Source organism: Bombina bombina, chromosome 1 (genome assembly GCF_027579735.1).
Source record: "Bombina bombina isolate aBomBom1 chromosome 1, aBomBom1.pri, whole genome shotgun sequence".
Classification (NCBI taxonomy): Eukaryota; Metazoa; Chordata; class Amphibia; order Anura; family Bombinatoridae; genus Bombina; species Bombina bombina.
In genome coordinates this window covers 1,485,999,574-1,486,026,093 of record NC_069499.1, presented here as the reverse complement: position 1 = coordinate 1,486,026,093, position 26,520 = coordinate 1,485,999,574, and the positions used below count along the sequence as shown (strand labels likewise).

The 26,520-nt window shown below is 40.0% G+C and overlaps 1 protein-coding gene across 2 annotated transcripts in view; it reads right to left on the bottom strand.

Annotated features, from left to right (window-relative positions):
- ABCA5 (ATP binding cassette subfamily A member 5) overlaps positions 1–26,520 on the bottom strand; it is a 477,891-nt gene that overhangs the window by 259,354 nt on the left and 192,017 nt on the right. For both annotated transcript variants that reach the window (XM_053707235.1, XM_053707226.1), the window contains exons 11-12: positions 20,704–20,762; positions 7,309–7,419 (exon numbers count right to left, since the gene is read on the bottom strand). In XM_053707235.1, coding sequence (XP_053563210.1) covers positions 7,309–7,419; positions 20,704–20,762 — 170 coding nt within the window. The remainder of the gene's footprint in view (positions 1–7,308; positions 7,420–20,703; positions 20,763–26,520) is intronic.

Below are 26,520 nucleotides of genomic sequence, written 5' to 3'. Positions count from 1 at the left end.
TTTGAGAGAAAATGCATTAAAGACGTCTTTCAGGTGGTACCTAACCCCAACTAAGACAGCCCATATGGGAAAAGGGAGTTCTAAATTCTGTTACAGAGGATGCAGAGAGGTAGGTTCATATCTGCACATGTGGTGGGAATGTCCCAAAGTATATCAGGTATGGCAAGAGTTGTCTTCACTACTGGAAAGAGTGTTGGGCGAGCGGATTAATCTCACCCCCGCTCAGGCTCTGCTGCATGAGCAAATTCCTAGACTGAACAAACACATTAATACGTTTATTAGAATACTGTGCACCACAACCAGGATAGTGATCGCCAAATACTGGAAGACGGAGGTACCGTCGTGGTCAGAGGTAACAGCTAGAATTAAATTGGTGTACTCGATGTATGAATCAGCAGCACAAATTCAAGACACAGAGGCCCAATTTCAGAAAATCTGGTTTTATTGGATGCTGGCAGGGGAGAACAGCCTGACTTCGGTGGTAGCTGAAGGGGAGGTGGAGCGGAGAGAAGTGAGAGGTAGTGTTCGGGGGGAGAGTAGAGGTGGTGAGGAATAGAGCTAGCTGCTAAACTTAGGAGCGAGACAAGATGAGCAAACAATTTATTGAAATCTTAAAATTACAAAATACAACGCTGAAATGTTAAGGTGTATGTTGAAATCGTGCATTGATTATTGTTTTTTTTTTGTTTACATAGTTTTAGTTATAAGTTATTGTTATTAGGGTTGGGAATCTACGTAGACTATGCCTCCTGCATATTACATGCTCCCCAAGCAAATAATATATGATGGGCTCCATTGAGAAAATGTTTGGGGGATTCATGTGTTTATGGTTAAACTACACACTCCTGTTTGAATTGTACAACAAACTGCACACAGTGAAAGGGACTAATCTCATCAAAACAAACATCTGGAAACCTGTTTTCTGGCCTCTGAAGTAGCTTTATATAGCAAATTAGGTGTATTTTCAAGTAAAGAAGAGACTTTTTGAAATCAGAAGCGCTATTGAAAGACATTCTTATTGAAATGTGATTATTGCTCCCTAAGATCTGATGTTCTCTAATGATTGAAAGTCTGTACTTTTTCATTCTTTTTTTTGTGATGTTATTGATGGAGGAGTGTGATTAATAAAAAAATGTATTTCAATTAAAAATAACAAACTCTTGATTGAAGATAAATAAAACTAACAGTTTAACATCTCTTCTCTTTACCCTTTCAGCTTAGAGCCAGCAAAGAGAATGACAGGGGGGAGGAGTTAAGGGGGGAGCTATATAGACAGCTCTGCTGTGGTGCTCTCTTTGCTACTTCCTGTCAGGAAGGACAATATCCCACAAGTAAGGATGAATCCGTGGACTCGGTACATCTTGCAAAAGAAATAAAACCTTCCAAGATAACAACTTAATATCTATGGAATGCATAGGTTCAAACGGAACCCCTTGAAGAACATTAAGAACTAAATTCAAACTCCAAGGAGGAGCAATTGGTCTAAACACAGGCCTGATTCTAGTCAGAGCCTGACAAAAAGACTGAAAATCTGCCAAACGCTTGTGTAGTAAAATAAACAAAGCAGAAATATGTCCCTTTAAGGAACATGCTGACAAGCCTTTCTCCAATCCTTCTTGGAGAAAAGACAAAATCCTTGAATCCGAACCCTACTCCAAGAGTAGTTCTTAGATTTGCACCAATAAAGATAATTATGCCATATCTTATGGTAAATCTTTCTAGTAACAGGCTTACGCACCTGAATCAAGGTATCAATGACCGAATCAGAGAATCCTCGCTTAGATAAAATCAAGCGTTCAATCTCCAAGCAGTTAGCTGCAGAGAAACTAGATTCGGATGATGGAAGGGTCCCTGAATGAGAAGGTCTTTCCTCAATGGAAGCTTCCATGGTGGCTGAGATGACATGTCCACCAGGTCGGCATACCAAGTCCTGCGAGGCCACGCAGGAGCGATGAGGTTTACCGAAGCCGTCTCCTGTTTGATTCGAGCAATCACCCGAGGAAGGAGAGCAAACGGAGGGAACACATAAGCTAGGCTGAATGACCAAGGCACTGCGAAGGCATCTATCAGCTCGGCCTGAGGATCCCTGGACCTGGATCTGTATCTCGGAAGTTTGGCATTCTAACGAGATGCCATAAGATCCAACTCCGGCCTGCCCCACTTGAGAATCAGGTTGGCAAACACCTCCGGATGGAGTTCCCATTCCCCCGGATGAAAAGTCTGTCTGCTCAGAAAATCTGCTTCCCAGTTTTCCACTCATGGAATGTAGATTGCTGACAGACAACAGGAGTGAGCCTCCACCCACTGAATTATCCTGGCTACTTCTGTCATCGCTAAGGAACTTCTTGTTCCTCCCTGATGATTGATGTAAGCTACAGTCGTAATGTTGTCCGACTGGAATCTGATGAATTTGGCCGAGGCCAACTGAGGCCAAGCCTGAAGCGCATTGATGAATGCTCTCAACTCCAGGATATTGATGGGAAGTAGAGACTCCGATCGAGTCCATACACCCTAAACCCTCAGGGAGTCCCAGACTGCTCCCCATCCTATTAGGCTGGCGTCCGTTGTCACTATCACCCAAGAGGGTCTGTGGAAGCATGTCCCCTGGGACAGATGATCCAGCGACAACCACCACAGAAGAGAGTCCCTTGTCTCCTGATCTAGATCTATTTGAGGAGACAAATTTGCATAATCTCCATTCCACTGTCTCAGCATGCTCAGTTGTAGAGGTCTGAGATGAAAACGAGCAAACGGAATGATGTCCGATTGCCTCCATGCACTGAGCCACTGACGGCCAAGGATTGGACTGAAGGGTTCAGCATGTACCCAGAATCTTTAACTTTCTGACATCTGTCAAAAAGATCTTCATGGATAGAGAGTCGATTAGAGTTCCCAAGAAAGGAACCCTGGTCTGTGGAACTAACAAACTCTTTTCTTGATTCACTTTCCACCCGTGAGTCCTTAGAAAGGACAGAACAATGTCGGTATGAGACTTCGTTAGCTGATAAGACGACGCCTGGATCAGAATATCGTCCAGATAAGGTGCCACAGCAATGCCCCGCAGCCTGAGAACCGCTAGCAGAGACCGCAGCACCTTCGTGAAGATTCTGGGCGCTGTGGCCAGACCGAAAGGAAGAGCCACGAACTGAAAATGTTTGTCCAGAAAGGTAAAACGGAGAAACTTGTGATGATCTTTGTGGATAGGAACATGTAGATATGCATCCTTTAGATCCACGGTAGTCATAAATTGACCCTCCTGGATCAATGGAAGAATGGTACGAATAGTTTCCATCTTGGAAGATGGAACCCTGAAAAACTTGTTTAGACTTTTGAGATCTAAAATGGGACGGAACGTTCCATCCTTTTCGGGAACTACAAACAGATTTGAATAAAACCCCTGTCCCTGTTCCTGAGTCAGAACGGGACATATTACTCCCATGGAAAAGAGGTCTCCTACACAACGTAAGAACGCCTCTCTTTTTATCTGGTCTACAGATAATCGAGAAAGAAGAAATCTTCCTCTGGGGGGAGAATTTCTGAACTCCAACTGATACCCCTGAGACACAATTTCTAGTGTCCAGGGGTCCTGAACATCTCTTATCCAAGCCTGGACAAAGAGAGAAAGTCTGCCCCCCACTAGATCCGGTCCCGGATCGGGGGCCGAACCTTCATGCTGACTTGGGAGCAGCAGCTGGTTTCTTGGATTGTTTACCTTTGTTCCAAGACTGGTTGGGTCTCCAAGTGGACTTGGTTTGTGGATAATTCCCTTCCTGTTTAGCGGAAGAGGAAGAGGGGACTCCTTTGAAATTTCGAAAGGAACGAAAATTACTCTGTCGCCCTCTCTGTTTGAACTTTTAATCCTGAGGGAGGAGATGACCCTTGCCTCCCGTGATGTCAGAAATAATTTCCTTCAAGTCAGGCCCGAACAGGGTCTTCCCCTTGTAAGGAATAGCCAAAAGCTTAGACTTGGACGACACATCCGCAGACCAAGACTTCAATCATAAAGCCCTGCGTGCAAAGATAGCAAAGCCTGAACTCTTAGCCGCCAATTTAGTGATCTGCAGAGAAGCATCCGTAATAAACAAATTAGCTAACTTAAGAGCTTTAATCCGATCCTGTATCTCTTCCAGAGGAGTCTCCACTTTAAGAGACTCTTCCAGGGAATCAAACCAATAAGCGGCCGCAGTGGTAACTGTAACAATACAGGCCGCTGGTTGCAAAAGGAACCCCTGGTGAACATACATCTTTTTAAGGAGACCCTCCAACTTCTTATCCATGGGGTCCTTAAAAGCACAACTATCCTCAATAGGGATAGTAGTCCGTTTGGCCAGGGTAGATATGGCTCCCTCAATCTTGGGAACAGTCTGCCAAGAATCCCTAATAGCATCAGCTATAGGGTACATTTTCTTAAAAATATGAGAAGGAGAGAATGGAATACCAGGCCTCTCCCATTCTTTAGCAAGTATCTCCGAAGTTCTCTTAGGAACTGGAAAAACATCCAAATAAGAAGGAACTTCCAAATATTTGTCCAATTTACTCAATTTTTCTGGAGGGACCACTATTGAGTCACAATCATCCAGAGTAACCAACACCTCTCTTAACAATAGGCGAAGGTGTTCAAGCTTAAATCTGAAAGATACTTCAGAGTCAGTCATAGGCAAGGCGCTCCCAGAATCAGAGATTTCACCTTCAGACAGGACCTCCGTGGCCTCCCGTTCACTGGAGGCGGGGATGTCCTCAATCGCCATGAGAGAGTCAGAGGCTGAATTGACCACACAATGGTCTCTTCTTGAACGCTTGCCATGCGATATATTTGGCAAATTAGATAACGCCTCAGAAAGGGTAGAAGACATCACTGCAGCAATGTCCTTTAAAGTAAATGCGGCAGAAACTGGCAAAATACCTGGCACCGCTTGAGCGGGAGTTAAAGGCTGTGACGCTTGGGGAGAAAGCCGGCGGCATACTCTGCATCTCATCTGTAGACTCTTGAGAAGCATCTGCTTTAGGCAATGATGTATCATAAAAAATGTGGTCTTTACAATGTAAAGCCCTCTGAACACAGGAAGGGCAAAAAGGAACAGGATGTTCCACAGGGGCATTCAAGCACATAGCACATTGAATTACATCTGAATCCATTATGTAAGAGAAAAAACAGAAGTACCAACTTGTCTCTATAAAACAAAAAATAAAAAGCTCTTTTTTTTTTTTTTCTTTTTTTTTTTATTTGCTTTTTTATATTTTATTAGAAGCTTTAAAAATTGCCCAAATAATGATTCCAGAAGATATGGAAAAAAATAGCTATGGCAAACTGCAATAACAGAAAACTTCAGACACCGGCACCTCGCCTCAGCAGCTCTGCTGAGGAGCCTACCTGCCCCCTCAAGCGATCACCACTAAAGTCGGCTCCGGATCAGCACTACGACGCTGCAAACCGCTTTCTTCTAACTCATGCAGTTGCAGTGTTTCCCTATTACCCTGCAAGACACCAGGACTTCCGGAAATGAGAGCCGCGCTGCAATCCAGTGCGCCAAGGAAGCCCCACCTATTGTGGGCGTGATTTAAGCCCATAGCAAGTAGTGAGACGGCCATATTGTCAGACCGGGCCAGAATAGCAATAAAGCCCATGCGGTCGTGACGGCACCGTAATAGTAAATACATAAACAATGTCTGAAACGTAAACCGGATGGTTCCGGTAACAAAGAGACCCAACACATCTCCAGCGTCAGCCAAATAACCCACTTGCACTGCATCTCATCATACAAACACTTAACAGAAGCCCAATAAACGTGTTATCTAAAGTAACACGTAGCTAAAGGGAGAATAAACATCGTAGTGGGTGCTACTTAAGTCTAAGAGAACCTACAGGTTATGGACAAGGAGCCAGTACTCTGCATCTCAACTGTCCAGCAAAATATCAGTGTACAGCCATGTCTGAGATCTTTAATCCCCAGAAAAAGAAAGACTGCACTTACCTCAATGCTGCATAACAGCATGAAGACGTCCCAGTGTCAAGAGGTCTTCTCCCTCCAGCAATCATGTGGAAACAGAAGGGCCTTAGTTACTATATGCTAAGACCATATTCTAGAAGGGCAGCACAAGTATGGGAGGCGCAGTGAGGCTAAAACCCCACCAGTTCCCATTGCCTTAAAGCCACCTGTAGCTCTACTCTAGAGGCTGACAAGGATTACGGCTACACCCTATAGTAAAATAGCACACTTTGGCACCATTTTAAAAATAATAAACTCTTGATTGAAGAATCTAAACTAACACCTCACTTTACCTCTTCCTATCACTAACACAGGCAAAGAGAATGACTGGAGTAGGAGGGAAGGGAGGAGCTATATATACAGCTCTGCTGTGGTGCTCTTTGCCTCCTCCTGCTGACCAGGAGGCGATATCCCACAAGTAAGGATGAAATCCGTGGACTCATCGTATCTTGTAAAAAAAAATCAGTGTTGCATCTAAAAGAGAATATATTAAAATGTATTAAAGTGACTAATTTTTTGAAGAAAATGGTTGTTCCTGTGCTGAGTAAACCCCCTTTATATACTGGAAGTAAGTATACTAGCTAAGCAATATCTAGGTATCAATTGTAAATATGCTTTTTGTTACTTTCTTTTAATTATAAATGCTTTTACTTAATCTTTTTCATGCACAAATATTTTAATGTTTAAATGCAGCTCTTTCATACAGTCCCATAAATATTAAGGGGAAAAAGTGTTTCATTACAGTTTTGCACAGTGTTTCACAAACATTCCACAAAGCTATATGTACACAGTCACAGTGAAAGTATAACATGATAGCTGAGTAATTAAAGGGGCAGTCTGGTCATAGCTGTGCATCTCGTTTGCAGCAGGTCATAACAGCAAAAGGGTGCTCCATTAAGTACTAAAGATGCTTGCCATGAAGGGGTTGAATAATTTTGAGACTGCAGAATTCATTAAACGTTGCATTTTCAGTTGAATTTGGGGAAACCACTTGAAGCATTCGTTGTGTTGAGCTATTTCAATTGCTTTTGTTTGATTTGTTCAATGCAAACAGCTGAAAGTCTGTAAATGTTGACAATAAACCTGATTTGCAATGGGAGTTGAATAATTTTTATTACAACTGTAAAATGAATTAAGAACTACAAGTCAAATGCACAGATCTAGCAATTCATCTAACGTTTTACATCCATTTAAAAAAAATTATAGAACAGAAAGCACAATATTACAATTATTACTATTTAAATAAACACATACACATATATCTTAAATATCTAACTGAACACTCAGAATGTGTTAGACTGAAGCAGATACAACTAGTTACCATTACTGGGTGGGCACAGTCCAGATAATATATTTAAAAGAGTTGTCTTCCCAGTGCTACTGTGTCCAAGCAGAGCTGTTATCTGACCTTCATACATGTCACATGAAAACCCTATTTAAAAAAAGTAAAGGCAAGTCAGTAATTGGATCATAGGAATGCAATTGGAAGACATAATTTCTGTGATGCTTGACAATAGAAGTTATTCTATGGGACAAGAAGTTAACAGTTGCAAGATAGAGCCAATGCCATTGATTTCAATAGTGCTGATCTGGTAACTAGCTGTTTCAATTTGTCCTGGGTACAGTGGTGAAGTTGCTGCAAGCTTTTTTTTCAGTGAGATTTTAGTTTCAGTAGTTTTATATAATCGAGACCATTCTAAGTTTGAGTTTATGGTTGATAAAAATCAAGGTGGCAAAAAGATAAATTAAATTAAAGGGACACTGAACCCACATTTTTTCTTTTGTGATTGAGAGAGCATGCAAATTTAAGCAACTTTCTAATTTACTCCTATTATCCATTTTTCTTTGTTCTCTTGCTTTCTTTATTTGAAAAAGAAGGAATCTAAGCTATTTTTTGGTTCAGAACCATGGAAAGCACTTGTTTATTGGTGGGTAAATGTATCCACCAATCAGCAAGAACAACACAGTGTGTTCCCCAAAAATGGTCCGGCATCTAAACTTACATTCTTGGATTTCAAATAAAGATACCAAGAGAATGAAGAGAATTTGATAATAGGAGTAAATTAGAAAGTTGCTTAAAATTGCATGCTCTATCTGAGTCACGAAAGAAAAAATTTGGGTTCAGTGTCTCTTTAACGTAGCCACATAACGGTAGCTGAATTTGAATTGAATAGTTATTACAGAACTTCAGTCGCAGTCACTCTACAGTGCTTCACTTTACAGCGCTTTGCTAATACAGCGCTAATGTGGAGCTGAAGTTCAACCTCCAAGGATTTTGAAAAGGTGACTGGCACCATTTTGTTATGCGCAGTTTACTGTGTTAATTGAATACTGTGCTGTGCTAGTGTTAAACTAAACTTAGCACTATTGCACCCCTAGTATATGTATGTTCAAACATGTTTTCAAAATTTTAAACACACTGGCAAGTGAAAAGAAAGCTAAAACCGCATTTTTTCACTATAAGGAGGTTTTCACTTTATAGCGGGCTTCCGGTCCCTAACCCACTGAGTGAGGTATATCTGTACTTTTAATGAACACATTGTTTCTGTATTACGTTACTATTAAAGGGACATTAAACCCACAGTTTTTCTTTCATGATCCAGATAGAGAATACAATTGTAAACAACTTTTTAATTTAGTTATATTATGTATTTTGCTTAGTTCTCTTTGCATCCTTTGTTGAAGAAGCATCAATGACCTATTGGGAGCTAGCTGAACACATTGGGTGAGCCAGTAACATGAGACATATATGTGCAGCCACCAATCAGCATCTCCCGAGCCTCCCTAGGTATCCTTTTCAACAAAGGATACCAAGAGAACAAAACAGATTATATAACAGAAGTAAATTGGAAAGTTGTTTAAAATCACATGCTCTGTCTGTCTTAATCATGAAAGAGCACAGGGCTCTCCTTCAATGAGGTGATGTTTGCATCTCTAAATCAATACTGTGTCAGCTGACAGTGTTCTGTATGCTAGCATGGCTATTGGTTTAGAGATGCAAACGTCACCTCATTGGTAGAAGAGCGATGTGCCGTGGGCGGCCTGAGCTGCTGAGTTTAGCGAGGTGCAGCGGCACAGAGAGTGAGTTTAGCACCCATTTTTAGTAACTGATGACTTAAACTCTTTATTTTTAGTGATGGTAAATCCTAGCATTTGTTAAATGCCCGGATTTACCATCACTTTAATTAATTAGAAGAGGGGGGGATTCTGACATTCCGCTTCACGCCGTTTAACTCATTGGTTAATTACTTAGGAATGTATTAGGTGCTTTCTTATGTTTTTTTGTTTTATTTTTAAATGGGTTAAAGTGAAGGTAAAGTTTATACCTTTGCTCAACATAATTAAATGTTAGATTTAAATTCATTATGACTTTAATTCATCAAATTTCTTATAATTTATTGCAAACGAAGTTTTACCCGTTTTAAAATCTCAATATCGTTATCGCTAACACCAACCCGTTTTTCTATCATTTTCCTACTTCCTTATTACGTATTCAGCTCTGCCAATTGAAATCCTGGCCGTTAGGCGGCCGTGACACTACGTCATATTCCTATTGGCCCATCTGCGCATGCGTAGCATCTAATATGCATATGCGGAGTCAGAATGCTTGTGTCCGTTTCGCAGATGCATGCGCACATCATTCACACCTTAATGCCCATAAACGTCTAAGGATTTCTCGCAAAGTGAGGTTGACGCATGCGCTTTGGAGAACAGCGGTATTGACAATCGCATGCGCATTGCGTATAGGCAATTCCTAGGCTGGTTGTGAACGCGCATATATGATACGTATATAAACACCGCTCTATAAATAAACACTGACCAAGAAAGGAAGTTGAAGATGGGAGGAGTCATGACGAAAACGTTTGCATTAAAAAGTTAGTAAAAAAGTGCAGAATTAAATATTTTTAGAACAAAAGATTATAGCGATTATGTTTATATAGATGGCGATAATGACTTACTGTGTTTAGAATGTGCAAAATTTACTTTCACTTTAAGGCTTTATTTAATGCTTCGGATGTTTGTAAAGTAGGGTGTTGTTCGGGTGCTAAAATTGACCATGAGATGGTTGGGGTGGGGGATTTGGTGTATGGGATCCTTGGGTACTTGTACTAGAAGAATAATGTTATGGTTCAGATAATACATGTGGGGGACAGAGATAAATATATTGGTAGAGCAGCCAATTACAGGCTAATGCGTCGGAGGAAGGTTGCAGGTTAAAGGGATATTATTTTTTTTTCATCCTTTCATGATTCAGAGCATGCAATTTCAAACAACTTACTTCTGTTATCAAATTTTCTTTGTTCTCTTATCTTTTGTTGAAAACCAGCAACCTATGCTTAGGAGCCGGCCCATTTCTAGAGCACTTAATGGCAGCCGTTTTGCAAGAATGTTATCCATATATAAGAGCACTAGGTGGCAGCACTATTTCCTGTCATGTAGTGATCCAGGCACCTACCTAGGTATCTCTTCAACACAGAATATCACGGGAATGAAGCATATTTGATAACATAATTACATTGACAACTTTTTTTTTTAATTGTATGCTGCTTCTGAATCACAAAATAAATGTTTTTGAGTTTCATATTCCTTTAAAGGTTTAATTAAAAGGCATGGGGCTGCTGCATTTATAATTATAATTTCAAAGGACACTGAACCCAATTTTTTTCTTTTGTGATTCAGATAGAGCATGCAATTATAAGCAACTTTCTAATTTACTCCTATTATCAAATTTGATTCATTCTCTTGCTATCTTTATTTGAAATGCAAGAATGTAAGTTTAGATGCCGGACCATTTTTGGTGAACGACCTGGGTTGTTCTTGCTGATTGGTGGATAAATTCACCCACCCAATAAACAAGTGCTGTTCAGAGGTCTGAACCAAAAAAAACTTAGATGCATTCTTTTTCAAATAAAGATAGCAAGAGAACGAAGAAAAATTGATAATAGGAGTAAATTAGAAAGCTGTTTAAAATCGCATGCTCTATCTGAATCATGAAAGAAAAAAATTGGGTTCAGTGTCCCTTTAAGTTTAAACAGTGGTAACTTATTTATTTAGAATTATTAGGCAGTGCATAGTCTTTGAATCAGATGATAACACTGGTTCCTATATAATACCTTAAAGGGATAGAAAGGTCATGGTGCATGGGTCCTAAAAGAATATCTGTGTATGCTTCTGAAAAACAACAATAACTTTAATTAGAAGCATTTTTGATAATGGACGTATCCTGCAAAACTGCTTCTATTTAAAAAAAAAACGCACCCATGCACATTTCAATTTTGACCTTTCTATCCCTTTAATAAGTTACAGACATATACCTTTTTCTCCCAGCCCCAAAAAACAAAGGCATAGATTACAAGTGGAGCACTATTGAAAGTGCAGGAGTCGCTATCAATATCACTAGACAGCACTAGGATTAGCGCGCAATTTAGTATTACAAATCCATGGTAAAGAAGAATTCCCAGCGAATGTTTAGCTTGGCCGACATCCTTTTAGAGTGCCCTATGCTTTCAATGAACACAGCAACCGCACTAAACAAGTTAGCGCGACTTGAGACTTGAAGTAAAGTGTTAGGGTTACAATAAAAGTTTAACAAAACACATGTAAAACATATTAAAATAAAGTATTACACATATAAACAGTGACACGGTGCCGGTACTCAAATAAAAAGGTACCATTACTCATTGATTATTGATTGATATGTTGTGCTCAGTAATTCTGAGAAAAGGGACATTATTTACAATGCTTGATATATTTTGCAGCCTATTCTTGTGAAAACTAGAGTATTTATTTCATGATTACAAATATTACCTGTTAAGAGAGGTACCGGTGAGAACCCCCACAAGAAAGCTCTGTTATATAAATACACACATATTAAATGTAAAATATAATTTTGTTATTGAAATGAATGTATTGAAAGGGTTTAAAATTGATATAGTATATGTCAAGGTGTTTGACTAGGAAGGGCTCAGAAATGTAATATATATGTTTATATATTTGTATGTGTGTATGTATATATGTGTATAAATGTGTTTATATGCACACATACATACATATATACACACATGTATAAACACACACGCATATACATATATACTGTATATGTATATAAATAAAAATATATATATATATGTATATGTGTGTGTGTGTATATATATATATATATATATATATATATATACACATATGAAAAGTATTAAAGTAAGTTACCAGCGCTCAGTTGGTCAACAAACCAATAGGTGAATGTAGTGATATACTTAAGAAGACGTTTGTAAGTGTCCTACCTAAGAGATGTATAGATCTGGGATGTGTATGTTCCCTGAACAACTCTTAATAGACTAGGTTGGTGTAGGTATTGAGCTGCGTGAATGTATACGATTCAGTGTACCCCTGACACTGATAGAAAAATTACATACAAGAGAAATGTCGAAAATTATTCAGCGCCACAAATACTGGAAAAATATGATGTTATATCAACTGTACGTGAGAAATGTCTCTCAAATGGAGTAGATAGGTGACCTTAATCTCACAAAGGTAGTCCAAGTAGTAAATACAGATAGGTAGGTGGATCTTGAAAAATTAAAGATGTTGTTTTGTTTGTGGACACTAGTAATCAATGATAAGTTATTACAGTTTCTGGAACACAAGTACTGGAAGACAAGTGAGGTAATGTCTGCGTGTCTGTTATATCTCTCTCCGGTCTGTCTTGGCGGTCTTTCTTGTGTGAAAAGATGTCCTGATCTTTTATTTCATGCCGGCTTGTGTATGGTACTTTCAACCTTGGAGTTTCCTAGAGCCAAGATCCAGACTGCACTACCATACTGCGGAGAGACACCAAGCCAACAATACCGGAGACTAGGAAACTCCAAGGTTGAAAGTACCATACACAAGCCGGCATGAAATAAAAGATCAGGACATCTTTTCACACAAGAAAGACCGCCAAGACAGACCGGAGAGAGATATAACAGACACGAAGACATTACCTCATATGATTGAGGTTTCCTCTGGTAAGGGCATACCACTTGTCTTCCAGTACTTGTGTTCCAGAAACTGTAATAACTTATCATTGATTACTAGTGTCCACAAACAAAACAACATCTTTAATTTTTCAAGATCCACCTACCTATCTGTATTTACTACTTGGACTACCTTTGTGAGATTAAGGTCACCTATCTACTCCATTTGAGAGACATTTCTCACGTACAGTTGATATAACATCATATTTTTCCAGTATTTGTAGCGCTGAATAATTTTCGACATTTCTCTTGTATGTAATATATACACATATATATACATATTAAAACTTTGGAAATGCTCTAATCAAACAACTTGTCTTTTAAAATACCAATGTTAAAGTTTTTTTTTTAAATAGAAATACTTGAAATACCTTTGTTCTTCACTTAGAAGAAAAAGATCTTTAAATTTTATATATATATACAGTACTGTGCAAAAGTCTTAGGCCACCATTAGATTTGTTTTAGCAATGGTATAATGACCATATATAATTATTTGCCAGTCTCTTTATTAGAATACAACCAGAAAATACAGGATATTTGTATGCAGTATTATAAAAAAAAAAATGAAAAATAAATCATAAAAACATCTTCAATAGGCAAAAGTGGCGAGTAAAAATGTGCTAAAACAACAAATCTAATGATGGCCTAAGACTTTTGCAAAGTACTGTGTGTGTTTGTGTGTGTGTATATATATATATATATATATATATATATATATAGTATATATATATATTTATATATAGCACACCTTTGGGTCAGCGTGCAAGCAAAAGAAGTGCATATTGTAATGTGCTATCATTTTACTTGTAATACCAGCGCAAGGACAGGATCCCTATTAATTTAACTTAAGTGCAGTTAGCGCCCTATAGCACTAATATTTTTGAGCTCCACTTGTAATCTACCAAAAACAGAATTTATGCTTACCTGATAAACTTCTTTCTCTTACGGTGTGTCCGGTCCACGGCTTCATCCTTACTTGTGGGATATTCTCAATCCCTACAGGAAGTGGCAAAGAGAGCACACAGCAGAGCTGTCCATATAGCTCCCCTCAGGCTCCGCCCCCCCAGTCATTCGACCGACGGTTAGGAGAAAAAGGAGAACCATAGGGTGCAGTGGTGACTGTAGTTTACAAAAATAAATTTAGACCTGACTAAATCGCCAGGGTGGGCCATGGACCGGACACACCATAAGAGAAAGAAATTTATCAGGTAAGCATAAATTCTGTTTTCTCTTACATTGGTGTATCCGGTCCACGGCTTCATCCTTACTTGTGGGAACCAATACCAAAGCTTTAGGACACGGATGAAGGGAGGGAAACAGTCAGGTAACCTAAACGGAAGGCACCAATGCTTGCAAAACCTTTCTCCCAAAAATAGTCTCAGAAGAAGCAAAAGTATCGAATTTGTAAAATTTGGCAAATGTATGCAGTGAAGACCAAGTCGCTGCCTTACAAATCTGTTCAACAGAAGCCTCGTTCTTGAAAGCCCATGTGGAAGCCACAGCTCTAGTGGAGTGAGCGGTAATTCGTTCAGGAGGCTGCCGTCCGGCAGTCTCATAAGCCAATCGGATGATGCTTTTCAGCCAGAAGGAAAGAGAGGTAGCAGTTGCTTTCTGACCTCTCCTCTTACCAGAATAAACGACAAACAAGGATGATGTTTGTCTGAAATCTTTTGTTGCTTCTAAATAGAACCTTAAAGCACGAACCACATCTAGATTGTGTAACTGACGTTCCTTTTTAGAAACTGGATTAGGACACAGAGAAGGAACAACTATTTCCTGATTAATATTCTTATTGGAAACCACCTTTGGAAGAAAACCAGGCTTGGTACGCAAAACAACCTTATCTGTATGGAACACCAGATAGGGTGAGGTACACTGCAAAGCAGACAATTCAGAAACTCTTCGAGCAGAAGAAATAGCAACCAAAAACAAAACTTTCCAAGATAGTAACTTAATATCTACGGAATGTAGAGGTTCAAACGGAACCCCTTGAAGAACTGAAAGAACTAAATTTAGACTCCATGGAGGAGCCACAGGTCTGTAAACAGGTTTGATCCTAACTAAGGCCTGTACAAACGCCTGCACATCTGGCACAGCTGCCAGACGCTTATGTAACAGAATAGACAGAGCAGATATCTGTCCTTTCAACGAACTAGCTGACAATCCTTTCTCCAATCCTTCTTGGAGGAAAGATAACAACCTTGGAATCCTAATCTTACTCCACGAGTAACCCTTGGATTCGCACCAACAAAGATATTTTTGCCATATATTCTGATAAATTTTCCTAGTAACAGGCTTTCTAGCCTGGATCAGAGTATCTATAACTGATTCAGAGAACCCACGCTTAGCTAGAATTAAGCGTTTAATCTCCAAGCAGTCAGTTGCAGAGAAACTAGGTTTGGATGTTTGAATGGACCTTGGATTAGAAGGTCCTGCCTCAAAGGTAGCTTCCATGGTGGAGCCGATGACATATCCACCAAGTCTGCATACCTAGTCCTGCGAGGCCACGCAGGAGCTATCAGAATTACCGAAGCCTTCTCCTGTTTGATTCTGGCTACTAGTCGAGGGAGTAGAGGAAACGGTGGAAAGACATAAGCCAGATTGAATGACCAAGGCGCTACGAGAGCATCTATCAATGTCGCCTTGGGATCCCTGGACCTGGACCCGTAAAGGGGAACTTTTGAGTTCTGGCGGGACGCCATCAGGTCCAGTTCTGGAAAACCCCATAGTTGGGTTAGTTGAACAAAAACCTCCGGGTGGAGTTCCCACTCCCCCGGATGAAAAGTCTGACGACTCAGATAATCTGCCTCCCAGTTGTCTACTCCTGGGATGTGGATTGCAGATAGATGGCAGGAGTGATCCTCCGCCCACTTGATGATCTTGGATACCTCTCTCATCGCCAGGGAACTCTTTGTTCCCCCCTGATGATTGATGTACACAACAGTCATGATGTTGTCCAACTGAAATCTGATGAATTTGGCCTCCGCCAGCTGAGGCCAGGCCTGGAGCGCATTGAATATCGCTCTCAATTCTAAAATGTTTATCGGGAGAAGAGATTCCTCCCGAGACCATAGACCCTGAGCTTTCAGGGAGTTCCAGACCGCACCCCAGCCTAAGAGACTGGCATCGGTCGTGACAATGATCCACTCCGGTCTGCGGAAACTCATTCCCTGAGACAGGTGATCCTGAGACAACCACCAGAGGAGCGATTCTCTGGTTTTCTGGTCCATTTGTATCTGGGGAGAAAAATCTGCATAATCCCCATTCCACTGTTTGAGCATGCACAGTTGCAGTGGTCTCAAATGAATTCTGGCAAAGGGGACTATGTCCATTGCCGCAACCATTAGACCGATTACCTCCATGCACCGAGCCACAGAAGGCTGAGGATTGGCATGAAGAACTCGACAGGAATTCGAAAGTTTTAACTTCCTGACCTCCGTCAGAAAGATTTTCATTTCTACCGAGTCTATTATTGTTCTCAGGAAGGGAACCCTTGTGACCGGGGACAGAGAACTCTTTTCTACGTTCACCTTCCACCCGTGAGATCTTAGAAAGGCCAACACAATGTCTGTATGCGCCTTTGCTCTGTGAAAAGACGACGCTTGTATTAAGATATCGTCTAGGTAAGGTGCTACTGCAATGCCCCGCGGTCTTAGAACCGCTAGAAGAGACCCTAGCACCTTCGTGAAAATTCTTGGAGCAGTGGCCAACCCGAAGGGAAGAGCCACAAACTGATAATGCTTGTCCATGAAGGCGAACCTTAGGAACTGATGGTGATCCTTGTGGATAGGAATATGCAGGTATGCATCCTTTAAATCCACGGTAGTCATATATTGACCCTCCTGGATCATTGGTAAGATTGTCCGGATAGTTTCCATCTTGAATGATGGAACTCTGAGAAATTTGTTTAGGATTTTTAAGTCCAGAATTGGCCTGAAAGTTCCTTCCTTTTTGGGAACTACAAACAGGTTTGAGTAAAAACCTTGTCCTCGTTCTGCAGTTGGGACTGGGTGTATTACTCCCATCTTTAAAAGATCTTCTATGCAAAGTAAGAATGCCTGTCTCTTTGTCTGGTCTAAAGACAAGCGAGACATGTGGAACCTTCCCCTTGGAGGAAGGTCCTTGAATTCCAGAAGGTACCCCTGAGAGACAATTTCTAACGCCCAGGGATCCAGAACATCTCTTGCCCAGGCCTGAGCAAAGAGAGAAAGTCTGCCCCTTACTAGATCCGGTCCCGGATCGGGGGCTACCCTTTCATGCTGTCTTGGTAGCAGCAGCAGGCTTCTTGGCCTGTTTACCCTTGTTCCAGCCTTGCATGGGTTTCCATGCAGGTTTGGACTGGGAAGTGTTAACCTCTTGCTTAGTGCCTGTAGAAGTAGAAGCGGGTCCGTTCCTGAAATTGCGAAAGGAACGAAAATTAGACTTATTTTTAGCCTTGAAAGGTCTATCTTGTGGAAGGGCATGGCCCTTTCCTCCAGTGATATCAGAAATAATCTCTTTCAACTCTGGCCCGAAAAGGGTCTTACCTTTGAAAGGAATATTAAGCAATTTTGTTTTGGACGACACATCCGCCGACCAAGATTTTAGCCAAAGCGCCCTGCGCGCCACGATTGCAAAACCAGATTTTTTTGCCGCTAATTTAGCTAACTGAAGAGCGGCATCTGTAATGAAAGAATTAGCCAACTTCAGGGCGTGAATTCTGTCCATAACCTCATCATAAGGGGTCTCCCTCTGTAGGGAGTTCTCTAGTTCCTCAAACCAAAAAGCCGCTGCAGTGGTTACAGGAATAATGCAAGAAATTGGTTGAAGAAGGAAACCTTGTTGAACAAATATTTTCTTAAGCAAACCTTCCATTTTTTTATCCATAGGATCTTTGAAAGCGCAACTGTCTTCTATTGGTATAGTGGTGCGCTTAGCTAGTGTTGAAACTGCCCCCTCCACCTTAGGGACCGTCTGCCACGCGTCCCTTCTGGGGTCAACAATGGGGAACATTTTCTTAAATATAGGGGGGGGGACAAAAGGTACACCTGGTCTCTCCCACTCCCTGGTCACAATATCCGCCACCCTCTTAGGTATCGGAAATGCATCATTGTGTACCGGGAACTCTAAGAATTTGTCCATTTTACACAATTTTTCTGGGACCACCAAGGGGTCACAATCATCTAGCGTAGCTAAAACCTCCTTAAGCAGGGAGCGGAGGTGCTCTAGCTTAAATTTAAATGCTATGGTATCTGGCTCTGCCTGCTGAGCAACTTTTCCTGAGTCAGAAATTTCTCCCTCAGACAAGCCCTCCCTCACGGCCAAGTCAGATTGATGTGAGGGCACTACAGATAAATTATCCGCTGCGTCTGATTGCTCATTTTCTGTATTTAAAACTGAGCTATCGCGCTTTCTTGGAAATGCTGGCAGTTTGGATAAAAAAGCTGCGAGAGAATTATCCATTACTGCTGCTAATTGCTGCAAAGTAACAAGGATCGATGCGCTAGATGTGCTGGGCATCGCCTGCGCGGGCATAACTGGTGTTGACACAGAAGGGGAAGATAAAATACTCTCCTCGTTACCTTCAGCTAAAGATACATCTTGGGCTACATTTTTAAGTGTCATTGTATGGTCCTTAAACTGCTTGGACGCTATAGCACACTTCAAACATAAATTCAATGGGGGTACCACCATGGCTTTTAAACATAGAGAACAAGCGCTATCTGAAGGCTCAGACATGTTTGACAGACTTAGAAAGCACTAAAATGCAATAAAAAAATAATTTTGACAAAAACGTTACTGTGTCTTTAAATAATAAAAGTGCACACTTTATTACCAAAACATCAAATAACCATCAAGGAAACATCCGATTTTAATGAAATGTTCACCACATTATCCTAATGCTTTGAAACGATTGCACACAAATTTTCAGCTCAATTAACCCCTTAATGCCCAAACCGGAGCTAAAACATGAATTTGACCGGTTAAACACACTACAGTACTATGCCACAGCTTCTGCTGAGGCTTTTACCATCCTTAGGGATTATTTGGAGTAGAAATAAGCCTGTCTGAAGTCCCTCTGAAGTCTCTGGACACCACACGTGAGGCTGCATGAACTGTCTTGTCAAAAACAACTGCGCAACTGAGGCGCGAAAATGAGGCCTCCTCCCTCTGCATTACAAAGTGCTGTGGCCTTTCTGAGGAGATTAGGAGTCTAATCAAATGCCAGGCGAATAAAAAACCCCATAAGCGTTTTTATAAGTCACAAAAACACCTAAACTATAAATAATTCTGCTAAGAAGCAATCGATTAAGCCCAAAATAGCGTCAACCCGCAACTAAGCCCTTTATTTAAGCCATCATTTTATACATAGTCTAAGACACATGGCTTACCTTCCCCTATGGGGATTACTGACAGTCTTCTAGCATTGCTGGGTTTTGTTAGAAAAATGACTGATCATACCTGAAGCAGTTAAGCCTGCAAACTGTTCCCCCCAACTGAAGTTCTCCTGTATTCAACAGTCCTGCGTGGGAACAGCAATGGATTTTAGTTACTGATGCTAAAATCATAGTCCTATCAGCAGAAATCTTCATCACTTTCTGCTTCAGAGTAAATAGTACAAGCCGGCACTATTTTAAAATAACAAACTTTTGATAGAAGAAATAAAAACTACAAACTAACACCACAAACTCTTTACCACCCCCGTGGAGATGCTACTTGTTTAGAGCGGCAAAGAGAATGACTGGGGGGGCGGAGCCTGAGGGGAGCTATATGGACAGCTCTGCTGTGTGCTCTCTTTGCCACTTCCTGTAGGGATTGAGAATATCCCACAAGTAAGGTTTAAGCCGTGGACCGGACACACCAATGTAAGAGAAAAAATATTACCTAGGTATACACTGCTTACTTCTTCCTTACAAATGACTATTATGGTACAATTATCTATAGACTGCTACAAATGTCTTAATTTCTACTTGTTAGTGTTAAACTAGGAATCTGAAACATGTTTGCTTTCAAGGTAATTGAAATGAGTTATTCTTACATCTGCTGAACAACCTTAAAGTGAAGGTAAAGTTTAGCGCAAGTGAAAGCAGTAGTTTGTTAATTAGTTGATATATACCAAGATCGCTAATTTTTTAACTCATTTTTGTATACATATCAATATAAAATAAATACTTTTTTTCTCCTTGTTCGGCTGCTTATAGCTCCTCCCTCCATCTAGTTCCTGGTTTTTCTTCTGTATTACGTATAGAGCGTTCCCACCCGCTCTATACGTACTGTCTTTGCGCGTTCTCGATTCTCTGAATGTTTGCGCATGCGCACTGTTGCCAAATGTGTGTAAACACACTGCATTCAGGCGAGTAGCTTGATTGACTGCGATTTGCGCATGCGCTAAGCTGGAACGAGCACGGCTCACAAGACATAAGTGAAACTAACGCATGCGCACAATTTATACTAATGCAGTGACGTCAAATGACGGCCGCCTAACGGCCAGACATATTATTGGGTACTAGAAAAACGTGACCTGGCTCTGAAAAAAAAACAAAAAAACGGGCAGATTACACAACGAATATTTTCAAGATTAGAAAAGCGGATAAATAGGTAAATATTGAGAAATACGAAAATTGATGACTTAAACTACCATTATTTTTAATGCTATTTACATTTGCAAGCATCAACACAAGCTAAGTTTACCTTCACTTTAACGGGAAGGTGATTAATCTTACCTTGAAGGGCTTCAATCTGCTTGTTTTTCTTCTTAAATGATTTATGAAGACAGTTAATCCTAAAAGTAAAAGCGGTAAAGTTTTTAACCTTTTTCTACAAGTGCTTTAATTTTTGTGTCTAACAGATATCATTATAATCGATTTGGGGTTTCGGAATATTCTATTCTAAGACATATTACAATACATTTTTTAAGTCACATATTGGTGATTCGTTTTATGCTGAAATAAATGGTGACTAGCTTTCCCCTTTTCCATTAAACCCTCAGCTGCTGAGCCATTTCACACTCCTGTGTAAGAGCTTTCTGTTAGTTGTCTGCCAATTATGAGGTACTCGCACAAACCATACTTTTTTCCCCACAGACTAATCATTTATAGAAAATAAATTGAGTTTGCAGAAATACCTTAACATGGGAAAAAGCCACCATATGAAATGCAAAACAAAAAAATGTTTTAGTGTTTTTTTCTATGGTAAATAGCAGCGTGCAAATCCTTATTTCCTAAACAATATTATATGTCAAATTTTTGTTTAATAGAATCGCTACTCCCTTCTTTCTCCTTGAACAATGGGTGGCTACCACCTCCCCAACCAATTTACTTTCACATTTTACAAATATAAATGAATAAAGGCTATATGAGGATTAAAGTTCCCCAGTTGTCTTTTTATTAGCTTCCTTTTTATTGGGGAGCTGATGCCACCGAAGTTCCAGGAAAGACATCTAATGTATTCCTTCACCAGTAACTACTCTTAAACATTATAGATATGAAGTAGAGAGAGACAAAGGAGAGGGCGAAGGGGGAGGAGAGAGGAGAAGAAAAAAAAAATTATAAAACCACTTCAGCCAAAATTTGCAAGCACCTTTCATTAGAACTTGTCTGAACGTCTTAATTGTCACATGAATTTACACTACTTGTGACCCTCAGTTAACTCGTGTATTATTTTTTTCCTTTTAAAGAAATCCTTAGCTTCTTCTGTATTATCTGTATTACCTAAATTTACTGAGCCATCAGCATCATCTTCAATCAAGATTGTCAATCGTCAATGTTTACATTTTCCTATAAAATCGCAAGATGTTAATTTTGTCTTGGATATTTAAAAATCTGACCATAATTGGTCTGTTAATGTTTTTTCCAGTGGCACTGCCGTTAGGAGGGCCCATCCTATGGGCTCTTTCGATCTTTATAGGAAGATTCTGTTGCTCAATACCTACGATTTGGGGTAGCATAAATGCAGCAAAATGTAATGTATATTTAAATTCCTCTGTTTCAGGGATGCCTACAATCTTTACATTATTCCATCTGAAACGATCTTCCAGATCATCTATTCTAGCATTCAGAAGCTTAGTTTTTTTTATCTTGTGCTAATACTATCTGTGATTGGTTATTGAGCGTGTCCTCAATTACTGATATTCTATCCTCTGCCTCCGTTAATCTGCTGGCGAATTGTCTAACTTCCGCCGATAAACTTGACATTTGGGTTTTCAGAGATTCAAATTGTGGTAAGAAAGTATCTGATATTTGATTCACCATTGATTGTATATCTGCTTTCATAATTGCCCCTTCACTCTGTGTCTAATTTAGTGCATCAGATAGCCGGTGTTTCTTATCTTTCATTTTAGGTGGCATTGTCTGGGAAATAGTGTTAGTGCTGGAAAGAAACCTTTCCATGTGCTCTATAAATGTATGTGAAATACAACAAAAAGGATTGTGGGGATAAAAAAAATAGAGAAAATAGTATATAACTATAAATGTTTAGTGTGTTTGTATGGTGTATGGCTTCCGGAGGGAGGAGCTAGAAGGAGCACGCTAAAACGGCGTGCTGCTCGATAGAGCTCAAAACTGACCGACCCATGGTCAATGTCTGTTGCTGGAGGAAAAAACATAATTTATGTAAGAACTTACTTGATAAATTCATTGCTTTCATATTGGCAAGAGTCCATGAGCTAGTGACATATGGGATATACAATCCTACCAGGGGGGGCAAAGTTTCCCAAACCTCAAAATGCCTATAAATACACCCCTCACCACACCCACAATTCAGTATAACGAATAGCCAAGTAGTGGGGTGAAAAAGAAAGGAGTAAAAAGCATCAACAAAGGAATTTGGAAATAATTGTGCTTTATACAAAAAAATCATAACCACCATAAAAAGGGTGGGCCTCATGGACTCTTGCCCATATGAAAGAAATTAATGTATCAAGTAAGTTCTTACATAAATTATGTTTTCTTTCATGTAATTGGCAAGAGTCCATGAGCTAGTGACGTATGGGATAGCAATACCCAAGATGTGGAACTCCATGCAAGAGTCACTAGAGAGGGAAGGAGAAAAATAAAAACAGCCATTTTTCGCTGAAAAAAAATTAATCCACAACCCAAAATATAAGTTTATTCTCATGAATGAAAGGAAAAACTTAAAACATAAGCAGAAGAATCAAACTGAAACAGCTGCCTGAACAACTTTTCTACCAAAAACTGCTTCCGAAGAAGCGAATACATCAAAACGGTGGAATTTAGTAAATGTATGCAAAGAAGACCAAGTTGCTGCTTTGCAAATCTGATCAACTGAAGCTTTATTCTTAAAAGCCCACAAAGTGGAGACTGATCTAGTAGAGTGAGCTGTAATTCTCTGAGGCGGGGCTTGACCCAAATCCAAATAAGCTTGATGAATCAAAAGCTTTAACCACGATACCAAGGAAATGGCAGAAGCCTTCTGACCTTGCCTAGAACCAGAAAAGATAACAAATAGACTAGAAGTCTTCCTGAAATTTTTAGTAGCTTAAACATAAAATTTCAAAGCTCTTACCACATCCAAAGAATGTAAGGATCTCTCCAAAGAATTCTTAGGATTAGGACACAAGGAAGGGACAACAATTTCTCCATAGGTAAGAAATTACACTTTCCAAGAAAGTAGTTTAATGTCCAAAGAATGCATAGGCTCAAATGGAGGAGCATGTAAAGCCTTCAAAACCAAATTAAGACTCCAAGGAGGAGAGATTGATTTAATGACAGGCTTGATACGAACCAAAGCCTGTACAAAACAGTGAATATCAGGAAGCTTAGCAATCTTTCTGTGAAATAAAACAGAAAGAGCAGAGATTTGTCCCTTCAAGGAACTTGCAGACAGAACCTTATCCAAACCATCCTGAAGAAACTGTAAAATTCTAGAAATTTTTAAAGAATGCCAAGAGAATTTATGAGAAGAACACCATGGAATATAAGTCTTCCAATAATTCCGATAATAAATCTTTCTAGAAACAGATTTACGAGCCTGTAACATAGTATTGTTCACTGAGTCAGAGAAACCTCTATGACTAAGCACTAAGCGTTCAATTTCCACACCTTCAAATTTAATGATTTGAGATCCTGATGGAAAAACGGACCTTGAGACAGAAGGTCCGGCCTTAATGGAAGTGGCCAAGGTTGGCAACTGGACATCCGAACAAGATCCGTATACCAAAACCTGTGAGGCCATGCTGGAGCTACCAGCAACACAAATGATTGCTCCATGATGATTTTGGAGATCACTCTTGGAAGAAGAACTAGAGGCAGAAAATATAAGCAGGTTGGTAACACCAAGGAAGTGTCAACGCATCCCTGGACAGGTACCTGGGAAGTTTCTTGTTTAGATGAGAAGCCATCAGATCTATTTCTGGATGGAGGGACCACTCCCCCGGATGTAAAGTCTGACGGCTGAGATAATCCGCTTCCCAATTGTCTACACCTGGGATATTTACCGCAGAAATTAGACAAGAGCTGGATTTCACCCAAGAAAGTATCCAAGATACTTCTTTCATAGCTAGGGGACTGTGAGTCTCACCCTGATGATTGACATATGCCACGGTTGTGATATTGTCTGTCTGAAAACAAATGAACGGTTCTGTCTTCAACAGAGACCAAATCTGAAGAGCCCTGAAAATTGCACGGAGTTCCAAAATATTGATTGGTAATCTCGCCTCTTGAGATTTCCAAACCCCTTGGGCTGTCAGAGATCCCCAAACAGCTCCCCAACCGGAAAGACTCGCATCTGTTGTGATCACAGTCCAGATTGGACGAACAAAAGAGGCCCCTAGAACTATACAATGGTGATCTAACCACCAAGTAAGAGATAGTCGAACATTGGGATTTAAGGATATTAATTGTGATATCCTTGAATAATCCCTGCACCATTGGTACAGCATACAAAGCTGGAGAGGTCTCATATGAAAACGAGCAAAGGGGATCGCGTCCGATGCTGCAGTCATGAGACCTAAAACTTCCATGCACATATCTACTGAAGGGAATGATTGAGACTGAAGGTTCTGATAAGCTGAAACCAATTTTTTTTTTTTTTTTTTTTTTTTATTTATTCTTTTTATTGAGGACAGTATAAGAAAACATCATTACAACATAATTGTCATAACATCAAGTATTCAAATCATGCTTGGTGGTTTATAACTGACACAATGAGAGTCCTCATTTTTTCCATCCCTTCTAATCTAAGAGGTCACTCTTGGACCTGTGATGTTATATATGTCCATAAATAGGGATTATTAATAACCATAATAAACAAAACAGTAACATAGAAAGGAATGGTTAAGAACAAAAACAAATTAAGATGTGATGAGCCATAGCTGAGTGAACATAACAGTGACATAAAAGAAAAAATAGTTAAGAACAGAAACAACTTGAGATGTGATGAGCCATAGCTGCGGACAACATTGTTATGTAGGACAGTGCTTGTACAGTCCCAGCAATCTATCAAACTTGTGTGATTTCTAAGTGGGAGCTTATAGTTTACCAGGGGTATAAGTAGTTTGGTGTGTGCGCTTTAATGAGGGGGCTTAGCTATACTGCATTTGGGATGTATAACAAAAAGATTTGAGGGGAAAGGGGGATAAGGGGTTCAAATTTCTAAGTGGTATTGGTTCTAAGTATTATATTCATTCCAGTGAGGTAAAAACTGCGTTGTTATGCTCCTGCCAGAGATCTCATAATCAGTACTATGTGGAACTGTCGCCTTTACGTGGTTGCCGGCTAAGTTAGGTAGCAGGAAGCTTATAGTAGAATAACAATTAGGGGATTGCTTATGGGTAAACTGGTTCTCAAAAGAGATTGCTCTATTATAGCCCATTCTGCTCTCTGGTAACCCCGGCCGTGGGTCACTTATCAGATTAACCTTCTGTGTCCTATTTGCTTTCTGGGATGCAATAAACCCGAGATATATTAATTAAAGGATATATCAATCCTTTCAATACCCCAAAACACAATAAGATGTCATAAATAGAACATAAGTATAATTCACCATAATCTGTAATATCACATATGTCCTGCTAAACATATACACTCACTGAAAGTACCTAGCTGAATATGTAAGCTATAGGAAACTGCAGGCACCACAAAGCATAAATAAATAGTAATAGACTCAGTCCACTGATATTTACCGCACTTAACTCTAGCAGGGAGTCCAATCATACTCAGTCCCCGGATTTTCCCCTTTAGGCAAAGTCTGATGGGGAGGTTGTGTGTAAAAATGATCGCTATTTAAATGGAAAAAAAAAAAATATATGGCTGACATCACATTAAAACATGTCCTAACAATATCATTGCCACTACTGCCAAGCGCATAGCGACAGCAACAGGGACCTATTTAACAGCGCTTCAGCATTATGTTGCTTGAAAAAGACGCCTTCATATTACCCCTCTCCTGTCTTGGGGATATGTCCCTCATTGTGAAGGTGTAGGGTGTCTTGCCGAGAGGTAGCAGGCGTTGTAGGTAATGTGTTGCCGTGTCTGCGAGATCCATCACTGATAGGTTTGAAGTTAAGAGACTTGCCCGGCATT